The sequence below is a fragment of the Brachionichthys hirsutus genome, chromosome 15 (genome assembly GCF_040956055.1).
Source record: "Brachionichthys hirsutus isolate HB-005 chromosome 15, CSIRO-AGI_Bhir_v1, whole genome shotgun sequence".
Classification (NCBI taxonomy): Eukaryota; Metazoa; Chordata; class Actinopteri; order Lophiiformes; family Brachionichthyidae; genus Brachionichthys; species Brachionichthys hirsutus.
Window position 1 is genome coordinate 3,526,617 of NC_090911.1, and position 26,834 is coordinate 3,553,450.

Genomic DNA, 26,834 nt, shown 5'->3' on the forward strand with positions numbered 1-26,834 from the left:
CAATCAGCAGTAAAAATAAAAAGGCCACACAGTCACTGTTGGTGCATTATCCAACATGATGCTGCTACGCAAGCGTCCCAGCAGAGATTCAAGCTACTAGCATTCATTATGAGCAAGAACAACAACAACAACAACAACAACTAATCCCTCACACATCTCCAATGTGTGGGTTTTCTTCCTACAAGCCCAGACCGGGTCGTCCCCATTAGACAATGGGCGGAGCTTGTTGCTGTCGGAGACGTGAGCTCCATCCATGAGCATCATTTTTCTCGTGTGATGTCATCGTGCCACTGTGACAAGCAAAGCTGACTTGATGATGTGATTAAATGCCTTAAACAATCCGTCCAATGAGTTTGAAGTAAAGGAAAGCTGGAAAGCACTGGCTGTTAGAATCGTTTTTAAAACAACAACTTGTTGTTTTTTATTACAAAAGCGTGCTAACAAGATGTTTAGCTATGATGAAGTAGATGCTGATGTTGAGCTATGATGAAGAAGATGCTGTGTGGTTAACAGTCTGATGGAGAAGGCCTCGGTGCAACAGTCCCTTCTGAATCTCCTTCAACTTGAGCATCAGTGTTGTAGTGTCGAGCAAAGGGTTGTGTATCCCCTCCCCAATAGTCACCTTTAAAAAAGACATAAACGAAAGACTCAGTGATTTCCCAAATGTCCACTTCAGATTTAATATTCAAACAGTGAAATGAATGTGAATCACTGATGAGTTTTAACAAAATGACATAAAACAGGAGGCTTTGATGTGCACACAACTTACTGATAAAAGGTATTTCCTCTTTTTAATTCTGCATTAGATTTTTTGACAATAAAAAGATTAAGAATACCAACCAATTTAAGTAGAACGATGTGAACCATTTGGGAAGAAGTGTAGTATTTCACAGGACAGAGTACTTCTGAGGCCGGATGTATTTGAGTATTACCCTCTGATGTCAGACATCAATCACTGTCGTATTTAACAGGATGGAACCAACTTCCTTTAGCTAAAAGCAACCAATCACACTTTTATTTTTTTGTTTTGGGCCAATGAAGAAACATTTTACCACTAAGATTTAGTCATTCTGTAATGACTAAATCTACATTAGAGAGAATTTGAATGCTAGATGAGCCCCTTGCTGGAAATCACTTTATTTATCACTTTAATATACTGCTAAGTGGCATCCCATAATAATAATAATAATAATAATAATAGCATTGCAGATTGATTGCTTTTCTTTCCCAGCATGGGTCCTGCCTTGACGTTAACATAAATCCTTTAATGTTAGTATTAGAGTTTAGTCAATATGTGTTGTGTGCAGGACATAGTGTCTCGTGATTTTACATTCAGATTCTGAGACATGCACATATTTACATTTTGAGGTTTATTGCGGTCCAATTTGTTTTTATTTTTTCGTGTAGAGTAGATTTTGTACGATGCACATTTAATGATTGATTTGATTTTATCTCACCAAATATTGATTAGAATGTAGTTGTACCTGTAAAGACGACACACGCCTGCGACGTTTGACATGCTTCGATTTTTAAAGTTTGTTTTCATGCGTGGTTGTGTTACTGTTAAAATAAAAACTCAAGTGTCTGAGGAGAAGGAACATTTTACTGATTAACTGGTGCTCACTGAATAAATTTCTGATTTTGTTTTTTAATCAAGATATTCATTTCTTCGTGGCCTTTTCACGCCTACGTTATTCTCAACATTTGGCTTTAATTGACTTGATTTGATTTAAATTTGATTTGTTTAAAAAATGCAGTTTCCCTCCTGATAAATCTGAGAGGTGACATGAAACATCTGCATAAGAATGACTTTATAATTTGAATAGGGTAGTCTGCCCAAACCAGCAGACAAATCCTGGTGGGGGCAGTTCCAGAAAACAGGCAGGGTTCATAAACCGGGTAACCAGAACAAACAGGCAGACAGATCCAAAGGTCAAGCAGGGTCAAGACACAGGAGGGCAATTCAGAACGCTGGGAAAGTAGGAATCATGGCGAGCAATCTGGCCAGGCTGTGGTGTCTGAGCTGAGTGGATGTGAGGGCTGATTACAGATTAGCTGCAGGTGAGCCTGGGAGCGCAGGTGACCGGAATGAGCTGATTGCAGGCGGAGGATCTGGAAGATAGGGGAAGTTAATGTACGGAAAAGCAGAGGCCCGCCTCAAGCTGTGGCACCTTGATACTTTAAATAAGTTGAAAGCCTTCGCTTGTGGACCTGGACCAATAAAGCAAAGCAGACTCAACATGCCCAGGATCCTTCCCAGCCCCCCGGCTCGGATTCACAGAACAGCCATGCCAAAGAGCCACACCGTGCTTCCTACCCGGCCGGTACATTAACGCAATGTTTCTCAATGTGCATGAGCTCATGCACTTTAAACAGGCAGGTTTCAGCTCATGAAAAATGGGACCAAAAACAAAAGTGTTGCATTTATATTTTTATTCACTATATACTATTATTATTAACTGTTAGCACTGATCTTTAACCCCAGAACTTTCATGCTGGGAACTTTGTTCTAAAGAATTACCACACGGAGAGGCATATCCCATTGAACATTAATTTGGTTGAGTTAATATGCAACACTCACACAACGATTTGCAGCGCTGGGACTCTATTCCTGCAAAGAACCCGGGACTAAAGGAGCGTTCTAACATCCTGTCCTGGATCAGTTTCTGCGTGCGTGGCTCTACATGGTAATAGCAGGTTTGTGATACGGTGTAATTACGGTGTATTTGTGGTGGGTGTAAACTGAATGCGACTATGAAGCTATTTCTAAAGTGACTGAACAAGAATAAATGCATAAATGATCCGACACAAGATACAGAAGAGTTTAGAACAGAAAGCGTGATAAGCAGCTGAACACGGAATGACGAGCTCAAAACAAGGACAAATATAGGACTTCAAATAGTGCATTGCACTTTGATATTGTGTTATTATTGTTTTATAACATTATCAGTGCATAATAAATAGCAGGTCTTTTTTCCCCATTCCGATAGTTAGTCACAATTTGTCTCTGGAAAGATGCATCATCCATCAAAAGAGCGGGTCTCTGTCAGTCAGCAGGCTGCAGTCTGGATTTAATTTATTACGCTTGCAGGAGGAAGGTTCATCAGGAACAGAAGCAGAGGACTAAGTTGGAATCAGTTCGAATCTCACTTCCTGTCCGTGCTTTCATAACAAGTTTTTTTTGCAGCTCAGTAAATGACGAGGCTTTTATTGTGGAGTTCTGAACTTCCTAATGGGGCCAGAACATCCCGATTCGGACGCTTCACATCACAACTCCGGAGTCCGGACTGAAACGTGGACGTTCGTCAGGCTGAGTAGAAAAAGGTGAGCGGCGCGTTTCTCTTTCTGTGTCTTGCTCTCGTCGCTGCAAGGCGTGCGTAAAATACGCGCGATCTACAAATGTAAAGTCGAAAAAACTGCGTAACGTTATTAAAACCATTAAAAAAAAAAGTATTTTCTGCTAAAGATGCAGTAAAAAAACAAAAAACGTTGGTTTTCAACAGAGACTGCTTTTAAATACTTGGTTCAGGTTTACCACCAGGAGCGTTCCGGTTTCATTACCCGGTAGATCTGTCCGTAAACCGCGTCTGGACAACATCACTCACCGAACCTTGCTTCAGCAGAACGCATCACAGCAGTGTTTAAAGCCCCACATATATTATTAGTGTTGTAGCTGCCTGCGTGTTTGTGGGTTGGATCACCTGCTTATTACACGCAGAAGAGTGTGTTGTTTCTGTGAGTGTGTAAAACGTTTCATTTGGAACTAATGAATATCTCTGATCAATAAGGGTGTCATCCACCGACCGAACCTCGGGCACCACAAGCCACTCCGCCCCTGATCGAATGAATCCCCTCACTGTCTGTGTATTTTCTGTGTACCTTTGCATACTTTCACTAATACTTCTCACCTTGCTGCAGGTTCCTCCAGTCGGTGAAGAGATGTCCTCCCAAGTCATGCTGAGGCTGCTGCCGAGTGCCACGTGCTTGTTTGACTGTCCTCTTCAGGTGAAGGTGGCTGGGCTGAGGTCCAGACAGGTGGTTACCATGGTAGCCAGAGCGACAGATGAGAAGGGCGTGGTGTTCAGCTCCTCGGCCACCTACAAGGCTGACGGCGGCGGGGAGCTAGATCTCGAGAGAGACCCCTCGCTCGGTGGGAGCTACGTCGGGGTCGAACCCATGGGTCTGTTTTGGTCGATGAAGGCAGACGCTTTGCACACCAGGTTTCAGAAAAGCAAGTCTCTGAGCCCTCATGTGGTGAAGCTCTCTGTGTGGGAGGAGGGGCAGGGCAGGATGCTGGCAGAGGCGACCAATCAGAGGTTGCTGATGGGAGACGGGGTCAGCCGGCTCTGTGTTAATGAGGGGGGTATTCGTGGCGTCCTGTTCACTCCTCCAGGTTGGTCTTTGTTCTGCTTTGATTAGTAAAGTTAATGCAGGTCATTTTTAAAGTAGAATGACTCAGGCATCCAGCTGCTGACAGTCGGGACCCCTCCAGTCGAGCCTAAAGCTGTGCAACTTTTCCATTTTACTGGGCTCCTTTGGGGGGGGGGGGGTTCTCTGTCATTTTGGGACTGTAACATTGTCTCTCGTGTCTCCTGTGTCAGGTGGAGGTCCCTTCCCTGCTGTGCTGGATCTGTACACTTTGGGTGGAGGTTTGTCAGAGAAAAGGGCGTCGCTGCTGGCCAGTCGAGGATTTATGGTCCTAACTGTGTCGCTGTACGGCCACGAAAACAAGCCGAAAAGTACTAAGGAGATTCATCTGGATTACTTTCAGGAAGCTATAGAGTTTTTACAAAAGCAAGATAAGGTGATTTGTTGCAACAGTACAGTCCAATAACAGCATTGATTGTTGGCCCCGCTTGCCTTTATAGTCGATAGTGTAACGTAACAACTGGCTCAAAGTTCAGTCGTAAACTTGGTGTTGCGGCTGAATGTAAAGGAAACGTCTGAGCTGCACGCTTTTCTCTGTGTGTTGCAGGTGGGCAGTGAAGGAGTTGGTGTAATATCGATGTCAAAGAGTGGAGATCTTGCGCTTTCTATAGCCTCTTACCTGCCAGGTGTAGCGGCCACAGTGTGGATCAACGGCTGCTCTGCCAATACAGCGTTCCCTCTGTACTACAAGAAGAGCCAAATTCTCCCTGCGTTACCGTTTGATCTCAGTAAGATAATCGCCACTGAGTCAGGGGCAAGTATCAGCAAGTATGGCATGGCTGATACCCGGGCGGAGGAGAACAAGGGCAGCCTGGTCCCCGTTGAACAAGCGAAGGGCCGTTTCCTCTTTGTGGCCTCTGAGGATGACCTCAACTGGGACAGCAGAGCCTACATGGATGAGATGCTGGAGAGACTGAAGCATCATGGGAAGGACAACTTTGAGAGCGTGTCCTATCCTGAAGCGGGACATTACCTGGAGCCACCTTATGGACCCTACTGCAGCTCCAGTTTTCATGGGTTTATAGGTAAACCAGTCCAGTGGGGGGGGGTGCCCAGATCACACGCTGCGGCTGAAGTTCACATGTGGAGGGAGATCCAGGAGTTCTTTAGAACTCACCTGAGCTGTGATACGACCAACAATAAAGCCAAGTTATAGAGACTAGAGTTATATTCGCTGAGCAGGAAGGACGTCGCCTGAGCCGCTTTGCTGCTCTGGTTGTGTTATTGATTAAAGATTCCAGTCAATCATGATTTTATTTGGGTTTTAATTAGAGTTCAGGTTGCAATCTAATGTTTGTTGGTAGACATATTATTGAAACCAAAATTTAGACACAACTATATAATCGTTATCAGGAGAGCATTTTAATTGTGTCTGTTATATTTGTTGGTATTTTTATGGCATCAAATTATCTTCTGTCTGTAAATTTTTTTAGGCATCAACTCTGGTTCAAAACACTCCTGTAAAAGATTGCAATTAAAACTGAATCAGCTGCCTAACACAAAATGACTGACTCGTGTTTGATCTTGAATTCTAAATGTTTTGATGACGATGAGGATGTCAGAAATAATTTTATCCAGATCTCCTATACTGAGATGAAAAATATTCCATATGAATAGACATGACGAAGCAGCAATGGCGTATTCCACAGCCATCAGATCAGGAACTGGAAGATAGACAAACACTTTGATCTTTTTGGAGAGCCAAACAAAGTTGAGGTCGACCGCGTGACCTTTGATTCTGCATCCGTTCCCCAAAACACATGGAAGCCCGAATGTCTTTAGTTATTGCATTTATACTTTTAGTTTAGTTTACATTAATCTCCTGACGACCCCCGCCGTTGGCGTATGTTCGGGGGCTTGTGTGGGTTGTTGCGTGTGTCGTTGAGCGCTCTGTCGCCAGCCCCATCTCCGGACAGGTGACAGGTGACAGGTGACAGGCCCCGCCTCCTGGCGGTCAGCTGCTCTGCGACAGCTGCGTCGGATCAGCTGATTGAGCCAGCCAGCATAAGAGCTGCGCGCTCCAGCCGAATTTATTCTCATCAAGGAAACAAATGTGAGTCAGGCGTGAGGAAAACGTGTTTGAAATTAAAATCATGGTTAAAGGCACTAAACGCGAGACGCATGGCTCGAGTTGAGCGCTGCTGATTTTATTCGTTCTCTCTTATATCACAAAGAAAGTCTTTAAAAATGCTGACGAGAATTTCTTGTATATAAAATGTACACAAAAAAAGCAAGGCACTATACATTCAGGTTCGTCAAGCTGCTTCCTGTCTTTCACATGAAAGTCAAACCTCTACATTAGAGCTCAAACAGGATGGAGCATCAAACGCAGGACTCGACAGCATCCTCGCACCGCAGACAAAAAAAACACGGATGATGCTTTCACATAGATACAAAGTAAAGAGATGCAGCTAAACACACATTTACATATTAAAGCTATACACACATGTAAAAATACTATATACAATCACACACATATACACACACACAACCGTTTAAACATGCACATTTTCTCTGTGCATGACTCCATGAGCGACTTCCACGGTTCGAGGAGACTCCAACTACAAACACGCCTCTTAGATTTGTGTTCTGTCGAGCTGAAAAGTTAAGCATGACTAAGCATCGTGCATGTTGCACACCTCCAGCCTCGTTCTTCATGTACCGTCTCCTCATTCATACATTTTGCATGTCCATCATCGAAACCGATTGAAACTTGCTCTGTCTCGATCCCATCAATCCACTTTCTATCCGCTTCACACACCGTCTCTGGCTTAAAACAATCCTTTGGCTTTCTTTACATTCACTTGCTTCCACCCTGGCAGACTTTCAAATTCTTCTCTCTTCATTTCCAACGCTGTCTGTAAGTGGAGGAGGAGGAACATGCAGTTCACAAATCAGGAAGATGAACAGGGCGGTGTCATGCACGACTTCAAAGGAGCGTTTCGTTCCTCGTGGCTGCTAGCCGCGTGGCTAACTGTTAGTTGTGTGAACGGCCCACGGCGCTTTACAGCGGCACATTAACACGACAGCGTAGTTCTCTGTGGAACCTCTTAAAGGTTCCACAGCTCTGTGCTTCCATTTTGTGCACCATGGACAGCGTGCCAAACTGCAGAGTAGAACCATGGATTCAGAACCCGAAGCTCCAAGTGCAAGTTGGGTTCTGTCTTTCCCTGCTACACCTGTAAAGTGCCTTGAGATAACTTCCTGTTATGATCTGGGATTATAGAAATAAAACATAATTAGTGTGTGTGTGTGTGTGAGAAGAGAAGTGAGGAACAACAGCTGCACAATTTTGCATCTCTATTGTCACCGGAGATTAAATTTGAGTGTTTAAACACTAAAGCCGCGTCTGAGTTCACATAGAAGCCCTTTGCTTTCCTTTGCTTTTCAGGATGCTGCTGAGGAAAGAAAGAAATCTTTGGGAATGAAAAATATAATATGAGGAAATCCCTTTTCACCTTCTGGGGGAGTGGCTGATAATGACTTTCTTTACCAATTAATCTGTCAGTTGTCTTCTCAGTAAATCACTGAAGGATTCTGTCTGTAAAATGTTCCTTCATATTAGTGCAGATGAGGGATTGATCACAGCAGATTAGTTGCTTAACATCTTTGAGATGGTATGTGAAAAATCCACTTGCCCAAAATGACAAAGTGTCATTATTTTAATTTTGAAATATTTAAGGCACCGCTCCTAAAACAAACAACCCAAACCCAAAAAAATACAACCCTAAAATATCTTAATTTAATCTCCCCCCTAGGCCTAACCCTAAGGTATGACTTTCTTGTTTACATCGATTAACATGTTCAATTTTTAAGCCGGATGCCATTCCTGACGCAGCTCTCTGTATCCGGGCTTGGGACCGGCACAAGGGGCAAACTGGCAAAGCTCCTGCTACCCGCACCACCCGTGCTACCATGAGGCTGCATTTCCTGCAGCATTAAAATCTAAATTTGGCTAATGTGTTGTTTTTTTATTTCTGCTATACAAAATGAAGAGACTGGAACGCTAAATCCATTGTGACTGTAGCCGATATAACACCTGCAGAGTAATCGGGGTGATCGTTTCAGATGTAATCGTGCAGCCGAGTTTAAAACTATCTTCTCAACCCGCATCATGCTGGAATGTAAAAACAGTGAGCATTCAAATCCACTTCGAGAGAAACGGTGACATGCTCAAGAGAAGGACGTCTCCAAAAGGTGATGCATCACAGCAGAGTCTCTCCTTACCTGAATTCACCTACATCTCTGCCTGCGAAGTTAGTTAGATGGAGTTAGGCTGGATGGCACAAATGACTTGGTGTACTAATCCAGAATAGATTGAGAATAAAAATCCTCCTCAAAGAGAAATATACTGTAATTCAAAGCTCATTGCACTCGGGTTCATTTTGCAGCCATCGGTGAATTAAGAACATGAGGCTTAGTGCCACGGCGTTCGTGGGTTTACTGACCTCAAAGTCCTGATCGGACAGGTAGATCTCCAGGCGGAGCGGGTCGACCCCCTCGGGGAGTGGCCGGGCCTGCAGCTGATCCGGAGGGAAGGTGTTCTGACAGAGCTTGGCCAACACATCCTCCACCAGAATGATCTGGTTGCACCCCTCCGCCTCCTTCTAACACGACACAGGACACTGTGTGAAGCTCACATCAACAAAATATACAAATGTACAGGTAGTGCGTGCGTGCGTGCGTGCTGCTGACCCCCTCAGTGATCTCAGCCACATCCTCTCCGTGTTCCCAGCTGGGAAACATGTTGGTGAAGGTGAGCGGCTCCAGACCGGCATGGATCAAATAAGACTTCTGTGACTTCTTCTCTTTCTTTGCTACAGAAGAAAATCATTTGATTTGAATGTCTTTGTCGTTTCTGCCACAACAGGTTGTCAATCATATCAAGAAAAGCAGCAGCGGTAGCTCCGATGTGCCGGTTAGGGTTATGCTACATGCTATGCTACTATGTTTGGGCGTATGTCGTGAAATGCAAACTCCATAAGTTTCCCATAAAGATTCAATTTGATGAATGAATTTCACAGTGATGGAATAAAAGTTTTACCTTTTCATTCCAAACCCTTATTTTCTCATGCACACTGCAAACCTGCAGCTACATCAGCCATACATGTTGGGTCTATAATCCGAAGCGTGTATCTCTGAGCTAACCTCTGCAGTACTGCAGCACGGTCTCCATTGCACACTTCTTGTCTGCATCCCAGCGGATGCCGGCTGAGCCGGTGCTTTCGCTGTCCTGAGGCCACCAGCCCTGCCACAGGTAGACCTCATGGAAGTTATCCACCAGGAACAACGCTGCCAGGGAGACCGTTTAATGCATCTGAACGTCCCATTAGTGAAAGCCTTTGATTCTGTTCTTATTGCTGGCACTTTGTGATCCTGTCTCACCAGGTTGTGGAGCATTGTACAGGTCCTCCTGCAGGAATGGCAGCGAGCTGATCACACCTGGAGCTCTGGACAAGTGAAAGAACTCGGCCGCCACAAACTCTCCAGATGTGCTGCTCAGCTGAAAAAGCCGTGGGGTGAAGTTGAATTTACCTGGATCTGAAAAAAAAACATTCAACTATATAAATCATTCCTCCACGTTTAACTTGGAGCACCTTCTTTATTTTTACAACACTGAGTACCTTGCAGCATACAGTCGTACGCCTTCCGGTCTTTTCTCCCCAGAGCCTCCCAGAAGCCAGGTGGCTCCACCCCCTCATCGCATTCATGGATGCTCACCTTACTGCTGCTGTGGAGGCCAGCCTCCAGAGGACACCTGTGAGAGCAATCCAACATGCATGAACATCGAGCAACACAAGTACCGCCCATGTTCACGTTGGCGCCAATGTCTTGAGGGCCGTCTTATATTTCTAAATGCTCACTGTTCTTTGATTTTGAGTGCGGCGGTGCTTCCAACACTGCGTGTGTGTAGCTGCGTCTTGCAGCCGTGCCACAGATACATGGCGGCCTTGTTGATGTTGAGCATAACCATGGAAGCCCTGGAACGCAGGCTGCTGCAGTGACAGGCCACCTCCAGTAGGTGGCCCTCCATCGGTACCTCACCACGCACGCAGTACAAACGCCATTCACCTGGACACGGACAAGCAGGTGAGCATGGCGGAGGTTGAAGATGCAACAACAGTGATTTATTTTGCCCTGCACCTTCATCCAAATATGACTGTGATGGTATTATATAGGTGAAATATGAACATCCAGATTGAGTCACCATGTCTTGTAGAATTAAATGTCCTCATATATATCCTGTAAAACTCAGTAGTACAAGGCCTAAATGTGACATCATTTACTCTGAGAGTTCTCCTCCTCCCTCTTGCCAGCATGAACAATCATGCCTCCATTGAAGCACTGCAGGAAACAGGGCGGCTCCTTTCCTTGCTGCACCTGAACCTGTGACACAAAGGAACAAAGTCGAATTTGAATAGTACAGTACACAGTGTTATACTCATACACTAGCAGCAATCTGCAAAAACTACTGTCATCAAGAAATATCTGAATATCACGTGTTAACTATCAATGCTGAACGATGAGTGTGGGTTTTTCCCAGGCCCGTCGACAGGGGGGGGACAACCGGGTATGTTGTCCCGGGCCCCAGCGAGTCTGTTGACGGCCCTGGGTTTAGCCACTGCCTTACAGAGTCACTAAGTGGCCTCACATCCGCCTCTCCTTTTACCTTCTCTTCCAGTTCAGATTTGAGGTATTTAGCCTGCTCTCCTCTACCTGTGCTCCTCGCTCCTCATCCAGCTCCACCGTCATCAGTGCCGATGTCCCTTTCTCGCTGACGGAGGAGTGGCGACCCTGCCAGAAGAAGTAGCAGCATCTCTCCTTGCCGGGCCCACTGCTCCTCGCCTCGGGGTTCTGCCTGCGACCAACTGGGACACACACAAAGCCGTCATGCATTTAATACGTCACTGGGAACTGGGCATTTACCAGCCATGTGTACTGTAGGTTGTACGGGTTTTCACGTGTACTGTAGGTTGTACGGGTTTTCACGTGTACTGTAGGTTGTACAGGTTTTCACGTGTACTGTATAGGTTGTACGGGTTTTCACGTGTACTGTAGGTTGTACGGGTTTTCACGTGTACTGTAGGTTGTACAGGTTTTCACGTGTACTGTATAGGTTGTACGGGTTTTCACGTGTACTGTAGGTTGTACAGGTTTTCACGTGTACTGTATAGGTTGTACAGGTTTTCACGTGTACTGTATTGGATGTACGGGTTTTCACGTGTACTGTAGGTTGTACGGGTTTACACGTGTACTGTAGGTTGTACAGCTTTTCACGTGTACTGTAGGTTGTACAGCTTTTCCCGTGTACTGTAGGTTGTACAGCTTTTCACGTGTACTGTAGGTTGTACGGCTTTTCACGTGTACTGTAGGTTGTACAGGTTTTCACGTGTACTGTATTGGATGTACGGGTTTTCACGTGTACTGTAGGTTGTACGGGTTTTCACGTGTACTGTAGGTTGTACAGGTTTTCACCTGTACTGTAGGTTGTACAGGTTTTCACGTGTACTGTAGGTTGTACGGGTTTCCACGTGTACTGTAGGTTGTACAGCTTTTCACGTGTACTGTAGGTTGTACGGGTTTCCACGTGTACTGTAGGTTGTACGGGTTTCCACGTGTACTGTAGGTTGTATGGGTTTTCACGTGTACTGTAGGTTGTACGGGTTTTCACGTGTACTGTAGGTTGTACGGGTTTACACGTGTACTGTAGATTATACAGGTTTTCACGTGTACTGTATAGGTTGTACGTGTTTTCACATGTACTGTAGGTTGTACGGTATTTGGGGTATTCAAAATGAGACTGATTATATGAAGAAAAAAGAAGAATGTCAAATTCATTATCTCTTTCAAATAAAAATATTTTTCTCACTTCCTAGCATAATTAAGGTTTACTTAGCTTAATAATGCATTAGAACTACCGATACAGCATTACACCTACCCTTGACAGTGACCGCTGATATAGTGCCTCAGAATTGAGAAAGTGTAGTTATAAGACATGTTATAAGGCATGTATACGGTGTTGCAGTATAAACGCCATGTGACTCACCCGTAGTGCTGACCATGTACTTCCACTTGACTACATAAGCATCCCCCTCGTGGAACTGGCCGATGCTCTGACGTGGCAGGCGGCTGTAGTCAAACTCCAGGATGTGCCAGACGTCCACTGAAACGGTGCTGATCTCCTGAGTCCTCATGTGGTCCTCAGATTCCACTGGGCCATACCCACGGCCAACGTTCACGCCGTCCATGATTGTGGTAATGGGGGACTGGAGGACAGGCAGCATCAGGGACGTGTCATAAGGCCGACACTCTCTCCTGGGAGCGTCCTGGGAGACAAAAGAGGCAAAGATTGCTGCAGAATTTATATTTATTAACTTCCACCCTGATGGAACAGGCAGCGTAAACCACTCATATTCAGCTGTTACTGGTAAGGTGTACTCTAAGTCTTCATACGCAGCGACATTTAGTCCGTCTGTGTGGCCAACAGTTCCAGTTTGAACCATAGTTCAATGAATAGAAGAACAAAACATGTTAGTGATGCAAACAAACACAAAGATGTGCACCTTCTGCTCAAGCACACGGTCGCTGCCGTCTTTTGGTGATGGTAGCTTTGCTTCAGTCCAGTCCATGAACTTCTCCTTGAATAAAATTGTCTCATTGTGCTCTGTCAGCCTTCCAAATATCGCCCAATCAGGACGGCCCTGGCCCTTCCTGTCAATGAACATAACACAGAAAAACGAGTACCGACATTGAGAGGAAAAAAACAATGTTAGTGAGGTTGTTTTGTCCGTATTTTGTGAGACCAGTTTCAGTTTTAGACCATGAAAATGATATTTCTGTAAAAAGAGGATCTATCCATGCTCAGGATTTGTTTTCAGGGTTCAGGTTAGAAGTATGTTTATGGTAAATACACAGCTGAAATTATTAAAGGTCATCCTAGATGGAAAGGAAGTATCTTTATCAGTGAACAGTGCACACAGTGTGTGTGAGTGTGTGTGAGTGTGTGTGTGTTTCCCACCTGGGTATGAGTGTGTTACAGCCTCCCGGGTCCAGCGGGTTGACATCACAGCAAGTGTAGTCAAACATCCCATTCCAAAGGTGTTTGGCGAGCTGGAAAGCCACTTTCCTCTGGGCGAGCGTCACCTCTTTGCCGTGCCACACATACACCTCACTCCCAAAGTCAAAGACCAACACCTGCGTCCCGCAGAGCACAGCAGAACAAACATGACCTTCAAATTGAATCCAATTAATTCAACAGCTATTAAACAAGTTTATGGTAATCACATGACAAAAACAGAAAAAAAGTCTAGCATCTAACAAAGTTCTGACTCCACGCGTTATCTGGATCCATATCTGAAATTTAACAGGCTCTTCCTGACTACGTGTCCAACCCTTCTTCCAAGTTTTTTGAAAATCCATTGAGTAGGTTTTGTGGAATCCGTCCTAAAAGACACACGGACAAACCTACAAACATGACCTTCAAATCGATGCATTGATCTAGAAGCAAATACAGTCAAGACTAGAAAAGGATACAGATTCTCCTATTAAAACTCACTCTGCTGATGTGGACAGAGCAGAATGTCAACCATAAGTGAGCAAATTCACCCTTCAGAAGTTCAAATGTGCTCAAAGAAATGCATTCGGAGATGCAACCCTTAGACGCCCTACTCTAGAGCATCACAGATGCTTAGGGTGCTTTTCACTCACCCTTGACCTAGTCATTTTCAGTCTGGTGATTACTAGCAGGACTACGGCTCCATACTGACACTGCCCTGTAGCCACCGCCTCTCTGAGACACTACAAGGCACCGCTCAGCTTATCTTGCTCACATCATGAAGCTATTCATCTAATCCGAAATAAAAACGCTGACTCCATATCCCACTGACCTCCTTCGACTCCAGCACAGAGGTACAAGGGACCTTTCCCCATTCGTCGTCATCAGGAACCAGTTTGTCATCCACCAGTCTGAAGATACAGTTGGTTTCCACAATAGCGTTCTCAAACTGCTCATCCTCCTCCAGTGGGCCTGCCGCTACAGCGAGATTACGGAGGGTGTCGCGTGTCAGTCTAACTGTGCATGCATGCAAAGATGTCTTGTCTTACGTTGGTAAGCAGCCTGTCCTCCTAGAATTGTCCAGAACTGCTGGGTATCTGGACCCTCTGGGCTGAGCCCCTCCTCAATGGTCTGCACCTGACTCGCCCTGCAGCCCATGTCCTTCTTCATCTGGATGTAGGAGGCCAAGTCTATCGCCTACAGGCAAGAAACAAGATCTGTTGTTTGGCCAGAGACAAGCGCTGAATGTTCTGCTGCTGGACGAACAACTCTTGATTGTGAGTCTCCAGTTGAACTACAGCACTCACCTTTGCCCTCTCGATGACATTTGAGAACTCTCCTATCCAGAGAACACAGTGCTCTGGAGTGACCAACAGGAAACAGTCGCCGCTGTTCAGCGACGAGGCTCTGGGCTCCACTAGTCTTGTCTGGACGTGCCGTCGACCTGAAGAAAATAGTGTTAGTGATGGCCGATCGAGGATTTGTTGAAGCGACGACCCTTGATTAAAAAATGGTTCATGACTCGAGGCTTCAACGATGCAGAACTCGAGCAGGACATCTAGTGGTCAATAAAACAAGGTGCAATCGAGACTTGTCATTGATTTATTCCTTGATTGTTTGGACTTGACTCGCCGTGCACATTCTTGGTGGACTTTGGTTGTTGGTTTCAAGCTGACTCAATAAACTGTAAACTATATGTGAACTCATGTTGAACATGTTGCGTGTCCCGTCTGATTGCATGATTTTGACTATAGTCTGGTTTTTGTTATATATTTTCCAACTCCTTGTCATTCTGTATTTCTCTGCAAATATTTCAGTGAAGTTGCTTGAACTTTTTGCTTCTTGCCTCCGCCTTTGCATTCTGGGCTCCACCAGCTTGATCATTTCGGCCCGTGGTACAAACAGTTCTAACCTTTGATCTGCATTAGCAGGAGGTTCTTGTACGGCACCGCGCTGTTGTTGGACATCTGCTCGATGACGTTGGCGCTGCGCAGACTCACACTGCTGAAGTTCTCCTTACTGGCCAGAGCCGCCAGAGCGGCTTCAGAGTACTCAGATGTTCTATAAGCTGGAGTGAAAAGCGCACAATTTTTAAGGCTACAGCACATTAGAGAAACAACATAAATACTTCATTAAGACTTTATGGGGGAAATGGCTGCTATAAACACTGTTGTGTTGTATTAAGGTTCCATTTCCACTTAGCATTATTTACAAAGAAGCAAACATTGATGCCGTTTTGCAGGCTGTAAACAATAATGTGTTCCACTTTTCCACATTCAGAACTGCATGTTCATGCAAAGGCACATGCCAGCAGCCTTACTCTCATTCTTCTCTGCCTTCATCCTTTTTGTTTCCAGCTGTGCTACGTTCAGTCTCTGCTCGGTGTATTCGTGTCTGATGTCCTCTCTGGCTGCCAGCATCTTCAGAGGGTTTCTGGACGACTGGACATTCCTCGATGGACGGACAGAGCGTTTATGTTGCACCATGGCCGAAGGCAACCTGGAAACGGAGAGGACGATGAAAATGCAGGTCGATGAGTGATATTTATGAGGCAGTCATCACTACTGGCTCATTTTCGTACTTGGGACCCTGGGAGCCAAAGATGGAGTCAAAGTCCTCATTTATCTCAAGCCTCGTTGGAATGTGTGGAAATTCAGCCACTCGTCTGTAGAACTTTGAGAAGAGCTCATCATCCAGCTTCATCACTTCCTTCACAGCCTTCTGTGTCACTGTTATGGTGGTTTCCTGCAGACCTGCCACTAAACAACAAATGAAAGGAGGAGGACTAAATGAAGTTCAGGCAGACAAAAACACGTCATCAAATATCACTTCAAAGCAGCAATCAGAAGGACACACCTTTGCTATTTAGACGCCCCAAGAAGCTCTCCAGCTTGTCAAGCTTCTTATCCAGTTCCATGTTTGGTCCGGCCTCAATTTCTATCAATTCAGGAAAAGTATGTTACGAATGTAGAAAAGTAAATTGAATGAAAACGGGCCTATAACAACGGTGAGGTGTTACACGCCACGTGTTACCTTTGCCTCTTTGCGGCTGTGAGGCAGCTTCTCTGCTGCCTCACAGGCTTGTATTTTGCAGGCTGGTGCAAATTGGCAGCCTTGCTCCTGTCAGTCTGCCCCAGGGCAGCTGTATCTGCCCCAGGGCAGCTGTATCTACCCCGGGGCAGCTGTGGCTACAACAGTAGCTTCAACACCAGTAAGTATGGAGTGAATAAATAATGCACAATGTAAAGCATCTTTGGGTGCCTTGAAAAGCGCTATATAAACAAATGCCTTATTATGCATTATTACAAGGCTCAAGAGAATTTGCTTGACAGAAATGATTGGTGTTAATTCCCAATATTTTCCAGAAACTAGGAATAACAACTGGGGTAGAGGTGAGAACCCTGCTCCCCCGACCTTACGGGGGCCGGACAGCGGTGGCTGGTAGAGGTGAGAACCCTGCTCCCCCGACCCTACGATTACAGGAGCACAGACTGATAAAGGCTGAAGCAGGAAACCAATCAGACTCACCCTCCTGAGGTTTGCTGACAGCGGGCATGCTGCTCCTCAGTTTGGTGGATACCGGCGACAGGATGGGGCTGATGACCGAGGAGGGGGCGGCCAGGCCTGCAGACAGGCGCAGATACGATGGGTCAGGATTACTATTTACATGTAATGTATGATAACACATTTATAGACGTGATTCAGCCATATCCTTTTTAAAGTTAAAGTGTTATTTTATTGCCAATAAAAATGCAAGTATATAAAATACGTATTTGTATACTACCTACTACTACTAAAAAATGTTGGAAAGGAGAAAGTTGATAGGAAAGATTGGAAAACTATTTCATGTGACTTTAAATATCAGGGCACTTTGTAGCATCCATCCTCCATGAAGCAGCTGCAGTCTTGCTTTTCACAGTGAAATTCAGATCAACACCTCAGTTTGTGCACTCGTCCAGAAACAACCTTAAAGTATTGTTTGATTGATTGATTGATTGATTATTATAAGATTATTCTTACTAAAAGTGGGGGCTATAAATGCCTTCATATTTTTAAAAAGGTTTTGCATTCCTATACTGACAGTATTAATGGTTCATCTCCGCTGATCACATTAATGATGCACCAAATCTACAGTTCGGAGGAGGACAAAAATCTTTTAAAAGGATTATTCCTATTATTGCTCTATTCAGCTAATTATTCAATATTAATGCATGAAGTGCGGTCATGTCTTCACAGTAATGGTGTCACTTTCCAAAGCTTTGTGTTTTCAGACCACCAAAACAACACTGGACTGAACTGTTGTGGAACTGTAGGCCAAACAAAAGTATTTTTTATGCAAAAAAACTCATTTTAAACGGCCTCTAATACTATGATGGCTGCACTGACCCTTCTTGACCATACGTGCAGCCACGGTGTACTGGGTCGAGTCATTGGCTGCTCCTTTGCCCTTCGTCTTCCAGGCATCCTCACGAACAGAAATCATTTGTTTTCTCTCTTCAATGGTCATCTGGGCCTCGTTGTCCTCTCCCGTCTGCAAACAAAACAGTAAACGCTGCACAATGAGGTCCTAAGATCCAAAATAACTCGATCATGTCTAAGACAAAACGCACTATAACTTCATGAGCATCCACAGTTCCCTCAAGAGCAAGCACATATAAAAAGGTTTGATGCACTCAAGCGTGTTGATTTAATATCCTTTAATATCATCTACAGTACTTCATTCTGTAGTAGGAATGATGACTCATAGAGGCATATAAATCCCAACACCATGCTAAGCTGAAAACCAAGTGGAAAAGGCCCCAGTTCATGCATTTCAATGCTCCAATTGCATGTCCTTACCTGGCTGTGATGGTCAATGTACTGACACTTTTGACCAAGGGAGATAGGAGGAGAATAGGTGGAAGAGAACACAGGTTCCTGAGAATGTACAGGCGGATAGAAAAGTGAAAGATGGCAAAGAAAATAAGGAAATGGAAGCAAAATCAATGAGCATGCAGATGATGGCGGCATGCAAACGAGACAAGGCAAGAAGCTGGTTTGAATAGAACATAGTCTAATGCTTTTATTATTGAGGAACAGTAAAAGTGAAATTAATCCTGGTGTTTCATACAATGCAGTAAGTGCTTCCACTTCATAGAAAGCAGACAACTGTAAAAGCTATTTCCCATCTAAACATGGTTCATCACACTAATGAAGATCAATAATCAATAAATGGCATCATCTATTCAGTGAAAGCGCAGCCTAACTTAAAGGTGCATAAAGCAGCGATTGGTCTTTTAAATGTAAGATGTGTAAATAATGCAGAGCAGAGCAGAAGACGCTGCTGTAAGAAGGACAAACCAGCAAAAGGCTAAAGGAAGCGTCAGAAAACCATCCATCCACAGATTCAGGAGACGCCGTGATTGGACAGCACAGGTCCTACACAGAGCTGATTGGTTCAGGCACTGTGTGCATGCAGGGCTTACCCACAGCTGTTCAGACACAGGCACAGCAGAGTAGTCGTCCTCCTGAGGGGTTAAACACAGGGGAAGTACTCGATCAGCGGGAGGGAAGGGGGCACGCACCATTGTTGCACCAATGGGTGAGACTGGCCCATGTAGAATGTAAGCAGGCAGTTTAACTCCACAGAATACTAATGTGAGACAGAGCGGCTGCAGCAATGAGGTCTAATTCTAGCCGCCGCTCCGACCAATGGAGCTGCAGGTTCATCCCGAGATCCTTCTGTGCAAAAACCTTTTTACAGGCATCATTGAGAGTTCACCTGCAGTTTAGAAAAAGATAGTCAAATCCCAAAACTGCAAACTCTGAAAGTGGACTGTTCCATATGCTTCCCAGTGTACAACCCGATGGGCTGGAGGCCATGCTGGTGTGGACCACTGGGTTCAAACGACAGAAGCACTAAAGGAGGAAATGAAAGCAGCGCAGAGGAGCTGTCATGGCAACCAGGAAGGCCATCAGGAGAAACGCTCCATTGGTGTTTGCTCTGGTTGCTTTGAGAAACCTTTCAACCATTGTACACAGATGTGTAACACTATTTAAAATGAAGTGAAACTATTCACATGGACTCACATAAAACCGAGATGGTAATCCCAATCCAGAGATTGAGCTGTAATGTCCTGAGAGGGAGTTCTCCGGTGAGCCGACCAGACTGACCTTCTGGTGGGGGGTCTGCTCCGTCTCCAGGAGCTGAGCCTGCTGCTCGGCGGACGCCACTTTGACCACCTCCTGCTTCTTGTTGATCCTATTCCTCCAGTCTTCCTCGCCACTCTTCTTCAGTAGCGCAACTCTGGTGTCAAACGTTAAGGAAAAATATACAATAAAATAAACAATATGCCATGATCAAATCAGGCTTGAAAAAGCTCTTCCTGATTACCCCCAGAATCCACAGACCAACCAGTGGGTCAGTCTCCCCTAAACGGTTTGATGAAGCGCTGGAACATCCTGGCCCATTTGAGATTATCATTACATCACTGGATTCCTTTTAATAGCAGAAGTGGCCACATTTGTTCTAGGGTCTGATTTGGCCTCTGTCAACATGCCATGGCAGCAACATGTTGCTCACGCTTAATCATGACTTTTCAGATTAGGGCGGTCCATCCACTCTTTCTTTTACAGTAATCTGAATGTAAAGCAAAGAACTGCTAATGGATGGTTGAGGGTTTAAAGGAAGTGACCCCAACCCTAACCCCAACCCTAACCCCATCACCACAGCTTGGTTTGGGAACAGGGCAGACATAAGGGTATTTGAGGAGTTTGCTGGGACCCCGTTTCCCCCGTCCACACAGCTCTCTGCAGGGACGGTGTCGCCTTCCTCCATCTCTTAAACAATGAAAAGATTTATGAGCTCCTGGCTTTTCACCAAAAGAAAGACATCTGTGTTCATCTTTGTTCTCAAAAGAGAAAACTGGGTCAGCCTAAATATATTTTAAAAAGGCATGAACTAATAAATAATATGTCTTTTGTTTTACTACAATCAAGTCCAAGCTTCAGCTGCCACGCACCTCTCCTTGATGGACATCTGTTTGGAGGACATCCCGTCAGACAATTTCTCGGCAGACTCCGTGGGAGACAACAAATCTCCAGAATGGATGCTGTGCCTGTTGAAGTCCTCGATGTGGTCCAAGGGCAGGGACTGGGACTTGACAAGCACCTGGGGGAAGGACTGGGGTTTGGGGGGTGTCTGTGGAGGCACCTGGGGTTTGGGATGAGGCTGGGCGGCTACCTGCAGGTAAGGCTTCGGGAGAGGCTGGACAAATCTCTGAGGTTTTGGCTGGGGTTGTGAGGACTGGGTGAACGGTTTGGGTGGAGTTGGAGGGGGCTGGTATAACGGCTTGGGTGGGGTTGGAGGGGGCTGCTGTGTGAGGGGTTTAGGAGGCTGGATGTTGGCTTGCTGCTTCTGGTGGCTGCTTGGAACATGAGGCAGTGCCCTGGATGAAACCTTAGCGATCAGTGGCCTCAGCGCTGCAGGACGGTCCGACAGGTCTGAAAGACAGGTGCACAAAGCTTTGTGTTTATGTCGTTGCAATGTCTGAGGTGAGTCAAGTCCTGATTAAAATAGGGAAAGCCACATTATTTATCTTAATGGAATCAAATCAACCACTAAATATGTTACAATGGTTCTTTCCCTAAAGCAGGAATAGCAGTTTCTTGAATGAATGAATGAATATATTTATTAGATAGAATGTTAGAGTACAAGTACAGTCACACAGTAGCATGTATTACAGTACAAGTACAGTCAAACATCCTGTCTAAGAGGAGCATTTCAAAAAAGCCCTTGCGGTCTAGTTTCCGTGGAAAGTCCTTCGTACATAAATCATCCACAATTAACAATACAAATTTAACAATACAAATAAAAATAAAACCAATATTCAATAACTCAATTGATGCAACGTAACATTAGAAAAATAAAATGATTTTACACCGCCGATGCAAACTAACAATTAATCTGAGATAAATTACACCACTGATGCAAAATTCTCTTCTCAATTAAAACTTCCTGTTCCAATCGAACTAAAATGGAAATGAAATAATGCCAATTAAAGGCAATCTGTGCGAGAGCACAAAGACAAACCAGCCCAGGGACAAAGCATTGTGTGGGTGCAACATGGGTACAAAACCTTTCAAGTCTACCGGCAGCCGGGTGAACCTCACTAGAGACGATGTGAACATACCAGAAAATAACACAGAGAGAGATTCTACCAAATGTCCCTGAATGAGAACATGTGATCCTGCTGACCAACCAAAGCTGAGTGGCTGCGGACGTAAAGAGGGAGCCTTCTTTGTGTCCTCGGTGTCTTACACCTGCCTTATTGAAGTGCTCTGCTCTCGTCTTTTAGCGTGCACACATGGAAAAACCCCGCCCTGGACACATTCTGCATGAGCACGTTAAAACCAGGTCAGGTCCTATCCCAACGACGGAGCACGGTGGAGGGGGACCACAGCCCTGCTTCTAGGACAGGACAATGGGCACAAATAGTTTCATCTGAAAACCCTGCTTGCTGACAAAAAACAGGTTTGGAAAGCGCTTCCTCGTTCTGGATAAAAGGAGCTACGAGGAAACCGCTTGGAGAAATATGCTAATTCGATCCAGCCTCAGACATCTGTCTCTTTTCCACACACTCTCAGAATCAGCCAAATCAAACATGCTCAGCTGGGACGTGTGTGTGTGTGTGTGTGTGTGTGTGTACGTGCAGCCAGCAGAAGGCAATCAACGAGACAATGAGGATAATGAGAGCGTCTCCTTCCCTAGATATTGCTTCCTCTTTTTTTGTTCCTCCTTTTACCCTTTGCTACTTCCACTCGTCTATCATTCTAGATTCAATCCTTCCTCTATTCCTCCTTTCTGCTCAGAGAGATGGAGAAGCCTCCTACCTGCGACGCACGCCTTGCTCTGGTCACTTTCTCTCAGGGAGCCTTGTCGTCCTTCCTTCTCTGTTCCCTCCGGAGACTCCCGGGAATCTCCGCCAGTAGCCGTCCAGCTGGCCGGAGGCTGTGACTCACCCCTTCCCACAAAGGGCTCGGCAGAGTGCTGAGGATGAGGATGCTGTTGCCACTGCCTGCCTTCCCGGTCCGTGTCGGGGGAGATTGGCTTTCTCTGAATGCTGCTCTCTTCTCTTGCTCCTCCCTGCTGTCTCCCCCTAACCTCCTCCTCCTCCTCCTGACACTCGCTCCTGCCTTCATTCACTGTCTCCCCTTGCTGGTTTTCATCAGAGGAGGCGGGAGGAAGAGGAGTCCCCCCTCTCTCTTGGTTTCCGGGGAGGGCAGGGGAGGAGTTGAGTCCAGGTTCAGGGTGGCCAGGGTCTGTGCTCTGGGTCATAGTGAAATACCTCCACGCCCTCTCCTGGTGGCTGCTTGTGGTGCTGGAAGCCTGTTGTTGGGCAGGGATGAAGGGCAGGGCAGTGGATGTCCCTGCAGGGAGGCCTTCATCACCGCCTGGCGTGGTGGCTGCTGAGGCGACAGAGGCTTGGGAGGTGACCGCTGTCACAGAGCGGACAACGGAGACTGATAGTGGCTCCAGCTTAATCTCACCGCCATCCTTCAGCTGCAGGAGGGCACCGATTAATTGTGACAGAGAGAAAGAAGTCAGAGATTAACATTTGTGGATGATGCAGCAGACGGATGGATGATCCGAAAAACCTCAGCAATAAAAAAAAAAAAGAAAATATATAATGTTTGCACAGCTAAGCTGCTGCGACTTTTATTAGTCACAAAATGGCACCAGGAAGTCCAAACTATACCACCAATCATTCATCAGCACTGCTATCTAACACTTACCTTACAACAATTTGGATTATAATACACACATTTCTGCAGGCTGGGCCAGGGCCGTCTACACACTCATTCGCTAGCATGCTGCTCACAGCTTCATTCAGGGCGGATGGATCCCTGAATAATGTCACATGCAGCATTTGCAGCCAAATAAAATGCAGTGAGCAAGCATGTCACAAAGCTGCTTGCATCAAATATTAACATTAACTCCTTGTGACAAAGCAACATCTTCAAACGTTTTAACACACGCTGGATTGTCTTTATGCACGTCGCTGAGCCCAGCTCGGCCATCGAGACAACGCTGGTCACCAGAAACCAGCCGTATCAATCAATAGCGGGATTATTCCATGTGGCCAATCAGACGCTCTGTACAGGCAGCAGGGGTCTTACATGTGTTCTGTGATTTGCTTCTAATTCACCATTACACACTGCGGAGGTTTCGGTGGGCTCAGCTTCCTGTGTGGACAACAGCGATCGCCTGTGACACTGATCAGAATCAGAATCCGAACATGGTGGAGGTGAATGCAACATGATGAGAGTGGCGTCAGATCTTCGGTTGTCGACGTGGCGGACTGTGATGAACTTCTTAAATAATTGTAACAAGTATTTTATATGGGAAATATTGCTTTGACATACGAGTGATTTGAGTTTGGAGCTCGGTCCAGGAACGAATTATACTCGCATGTCTCCTTTTTGGATAGATTGGGAAGTCTTTCTTACGTGCGCCACCTCTCCGTGCGTAATGGGTTGAGTCTGAAAGCGGGCGTTGGCCCTGCGCTGGCGGGTGTCTGCTCGGGGCCCCCCAGGGTTCTTGTCTACAGCGTGAGCGATGCGGTTGAAGAGGGCCATCTTCTCAGTCAAGCTAAGGGTGGACAGGTCGGGCTCCTGAGAGCCAGGCTCCTGGTCATCTCCCTCCAGCCCAACACTGGGAGCCTGAACTGGTTTCTGCTGTTCCTGGTTCTCGGTCAGCTGATCCTGGACAGTTAACCCTTGCTGCGAGGAGTCCTGGATGCTGGGTAGTTACAGGCAAACATTAAGGAATGGGTATTAGACTTCATTTAAATATTTGATTTGTGAACAAGAATTATCACCATCCCTCTATGTGAATGGAAGATATTTGTAATATGTGTTCTATAATTAATCTTTACATTTGTTATATATATTTGTGTCGCAGGAGTTTGCTGTGCTAATTTCTGCAGTATATTTAGGCACGAATTACCTTTTTTTTACTGTTTACTCTTGCTATGTGAGCTTCAATAAGTCTCAGCTTTGACTGAAAAAGTGTCAAGGCATCATTTACAGCACTGCTATCAAGAAATTAGAGATTTACAATGGAATCACAGCCACAAAGAGTTGCATGTGAACTCGTAAAACTCATCAGTGTTCTTTCCTTACACCCTGTTACACTCATGTTTCATAATGAGAAGATAAATGAGAAGTATTTTATTTTTTTCAAGTGTTATATTAAACAACTGTAACTCATATCTGTGTCACTATATACAGATTTTAATAAACTTATCATCCTAAGAAATCATAATGGGGTGTCTTTCTCTGTCGAATTTCAAGCCATGCATGCAAATACCAGCTAGCAGGTAAATAACGGACAAGAGCGTCATATAACAGGCACAGCAACAGAGCCGTGGGTACGTCAGCATGCATGTGCTCTGATCACGGGTTCTGTTGCTGTCAGCAGTGTCCTCAGTTAAACCCAACATGCAGGCTTTAAGTGGCTCCACCTCTGACCTTTCCAGAACTGAGATTTGCAAGGAATACTGCAAAAGGGAATGCATGGAAACTGGGCATGGAGGGTACTGACTGAGTTATTGTGTGTGCACCAATGTCCTTCCCCTATAAGGTGCACGCAGAATGAAGCAGCATGTGTGAGCGCATAAATAACAATGTAAAATGAGCTGGATGAGCAGATCAGGACTGCAACCAGAAGAGGGAGGCAGAGAACAAAATGCCTCACTGATATATTTACACATATTTCATTAAATTCAATCAAAATTCTCTTGCGCCCCATGATAATTTATAAATCTAAAGATCTTAAATCTTAGATGTTTTTTATACAAGGCAGACAATTAATGGGTTAAAGTAAGCCACATATATCCTACAGGGGTAGCAACAGTTAGCAGCCAGGCTCAGCTCTACCTGATGCTGGTCACACTGGTGCTGAATATAGTGGGGCTGGGGACACGGATGACACTGGTGTGGGGCCCCAGAGGATGGGATCTCGTGTTGGGATCACTTAAAGTGGAGAAAGAGAGGCGTAGATGAAATAAATGAAATTCTAATGTCAGATAATCGGAGAACGTGAACGTCAAACTCCAGGGTGATTTAAGCTGTGAGTGCTACCCACTGCACCACCCTACTGCCCACCAACATAAGGGAATTCCAACCTTGATGCATTGACCACCTCCTCGTTGGTGACTGGTTGTGTGTGTGAGCGATCTTGCACCCTTCTCAGGCGCCTCTCAATGGCAGCATTGCGGGAAGGTGGTTTAGGAAGACCTCCCTCTGAGGTCCTTTCCAGCTCCTGGAAGAATACAACAAAAATAGATGTAAAAACAACAACAACCCTGTGATTTATTATAGATGTATTGAATCTGTAACTCTATAACAGTGATATTTCAAGTGAAACATACGATTGTAATCGTGTACATTATGAATCATCTGTTCCCATATTAAAATGCACATGAAGTGGGGGGCGTACCCTGAAGAGAGACCTCTTGGCAGAGACACTCATCTTGGCTCTCTCATCCAGTTTTTCTTCATCTGATTAAAACATTATCAGCATGTTATTAATTGGATGTAATCCTTTGTGGATTACAGCAAATTCCAACTACTGAAAAACTAAACTGATATATGTTACGCATTTTCCATAAACTGAACTTACCCTCCACGTCCTGCAGCTGGGATGGGCTCATATGTGACCTGTCGAAAACATCAATACACACAATCTGCATGTTATAATTAGAAGGGCCATGGAATAGTATCATCTCCTGAATGCTGTCTTAGAACCATTATCTGCCACCCAAGCTAGTAATATCATTCTGAAGAGCTCCTGCACACGTCTTCAGAGAGCCCCCCCCCCCCCAGTACCTATCTGACTCCAGACGCTCTGCAGAGGTGATGGGCTGGGTCCTAAACCTCTCCGACATGCGACTGTCTCCTGGAGTGATGTAGCGTCGAGGCCGCCGTGCACCTCGTTCCCGATCGCTGCCACTAGTATGATCTACCTCCACTGCTGACAGATCTACCTTAGTGGTCTCACTTTTAGAGCGGCGAGGCGATATAGAGAGATTGACGAGGACAACAAAGAAGAGAAGTAAAGAAACTATTACTCATTTTGTAAATTAGCAGAAACTGCTCCTAAGTATAGCAATGGGCTCTCACACACTGATACAGATGCAGATGCCGAGCGCAGCTTGCCTTCAGTCAGAGCCAGTATCCAACACTAGCGTGCATGCAACAGGCACAACAAAGGTGTGATCATAGCGCTGCGCCCTGATGAATCTCATGCATCAGTTTCTTGGATAATTTTATTCTTTATTTGCAACAGCCTCCCGGTGTAGAGTTAGAA

General features: G+C 45.4%; 2 protein-coding genes across 2 annotated transcripts in view; one reads left to right on the plus strand and one right to left on the minus strand.

Moving 5' to 3' along the window:
• The first annotated feature begins 3,939 nt into the window (after nt 1–3,939).
• On the plus strand, nt 3,940–5,584 carry LOC137904969 (acyl-coenzyme A thioesterase 1-like). Its single transcript, XM_068749195.1, has 3 exons — nt 3,940–4,393; nt 4,602–4,804; nt 4,976–5,584. The coding sequence occupies exons 1-3, from the start codon at nt 3,940–3,942 to the stop codon at nt 5,582–5,584; spliced, it is 1,266 nt and encodes a 421-aa protein (XP_068605296.1).
• Nucleotides 5,585–6,554: 970 nt separating this feature from the next.
• Nucleotides 6,555–26,834, minus strand: part of LOC137904220 (supervillin-like) — a 28,607-nt gene continuing 8,327 nt past the window's right edge. Inside the window, exons 9-41 of the mRNA XM_068748370.1 lie at nt 26,354–26,524; nt 26,148–26,185; nt 25,965–26,026; nt 25,651–25,787; nt 25,403–25,498; nt 23,972–24,263; nt 23,642–23,698; nt 22,355–23,024; nt 20,485–20,965; nt 19,628–19,769; nt 18,949–18,990; nt 18,323–18,400; nt 17,870–18,014; nt 17,012–17,107; nt 16,340–16,420; nt 16,065–16,242; nt 15,804–15,982; nt 15,396–15,551; nt 14,791–14,927; nt 14,533–14,680; nt 14,316–14,461; nt 13,448–13,623; nt 12,993–13,140; nt 12,476–12,755; nt 11,146–11,297; nt 10,716–10,815; nt 10,293–10,500; nt 10,053–10,186; nt 9,814–9,969; nt 9,577–9,720; nt 9,124–9,245; nt 8,877–9,032; nt 6,555–7,286 (exon numbers count right to left, since the gene is read on the minus strand). Of these exons, the coding sequence (XP_068604471.1) occupies nt 7,200–7,286; nt 8,877–9,032; nt 9,124–9,245; nt 9,577–9,720; nt 9,814–9,969; nt 10,053–10,186; nt 10,293–10,500; nt 10,716–10,815; nt 11,146–11,297; nt 12,476–12,755; nt 12,993–13,140; nt 13,448–13,623; nt 14,316–14,461; nt 14,533–14,680; nt 14,791–14,927; nt 15,396–15,551; nt 15,804–15,982; nt 16,065–16,242; nt 16,340–16,420; nt 17,012–17,107; nt 17,870–18,014; nt 18,323–18,400; nt 18,949–18,990; nt 19,628–19,769; nt 20,485–20,965; nt 22,355–23,024; nt 23,642–23,698; nt 23,972–24,263; nt 25,403–25,498; nt 25,651–25,787; nt 25,965–26,026; nt 26,148–26,185; nt 26,354–26,524 (5,395 nt within the window). The 3' untranslated portion in view covers nt 6,555–7,199. The remainder of the gene's footprint in view (nt 7,287–8,876; nt 9,033–9,123; nt 9,246–9,576; nt 9,721–9,813; nt 9,970–10,052; nt 10,187–10,292; nt 10,501–10,715; nt 10,816–11,145; nt 11,298–12,475; nt 12,756–12,992; nt 13,141–13,447; nt 13,624–14,315; nt 14,462–14,532; nt 14,681–14,790; nt 14,928–15,395; nt 15,552–15,803; nt 15,983–16,064; nt 16,243–16,339; nt 16,421–17,011; nt 17,108–17,869; nt 18,015–18,322; nt 18,401–18,948; nt 18,991–19,627; nt 19,770–20,484; nt 20,966–22,354; nt 23,025–23,641; nt 23,699–23,971; nt 24,264–25,402; nt 25,499–25,650; nt 25,788–25,964; nt 26,027–26,147; nt 26,186–26,353; nt 26,525–26,834) is intronic.

Excerpts from the sequence above, each read along its gene's own strand:
- LOC137904969 (XM_068749195.1), top strand. The coding sequence starts at position 3,940 with ATGTCCTCCCAAGTCATGCTGAGGCTGCTGCCGAGTGCCACGTGCTTG. Across the intron at positions 4,394-4,601 it reads CGTCCTGTTCACTCCTCCAG|GTGGAGGTCCCTTCCCTGCT; the intron begins GTTGGTCTTTGT and ends CTCCTGTGTCAG. Across the intron at positions 4,805-4,975 it reads TTTTACAAAAGCAAGATAAG|GTGGGCAGTGAAGGAGTTGG; the intron begins GTGATTTGTTGC and ends TGTGTGTTGCAG.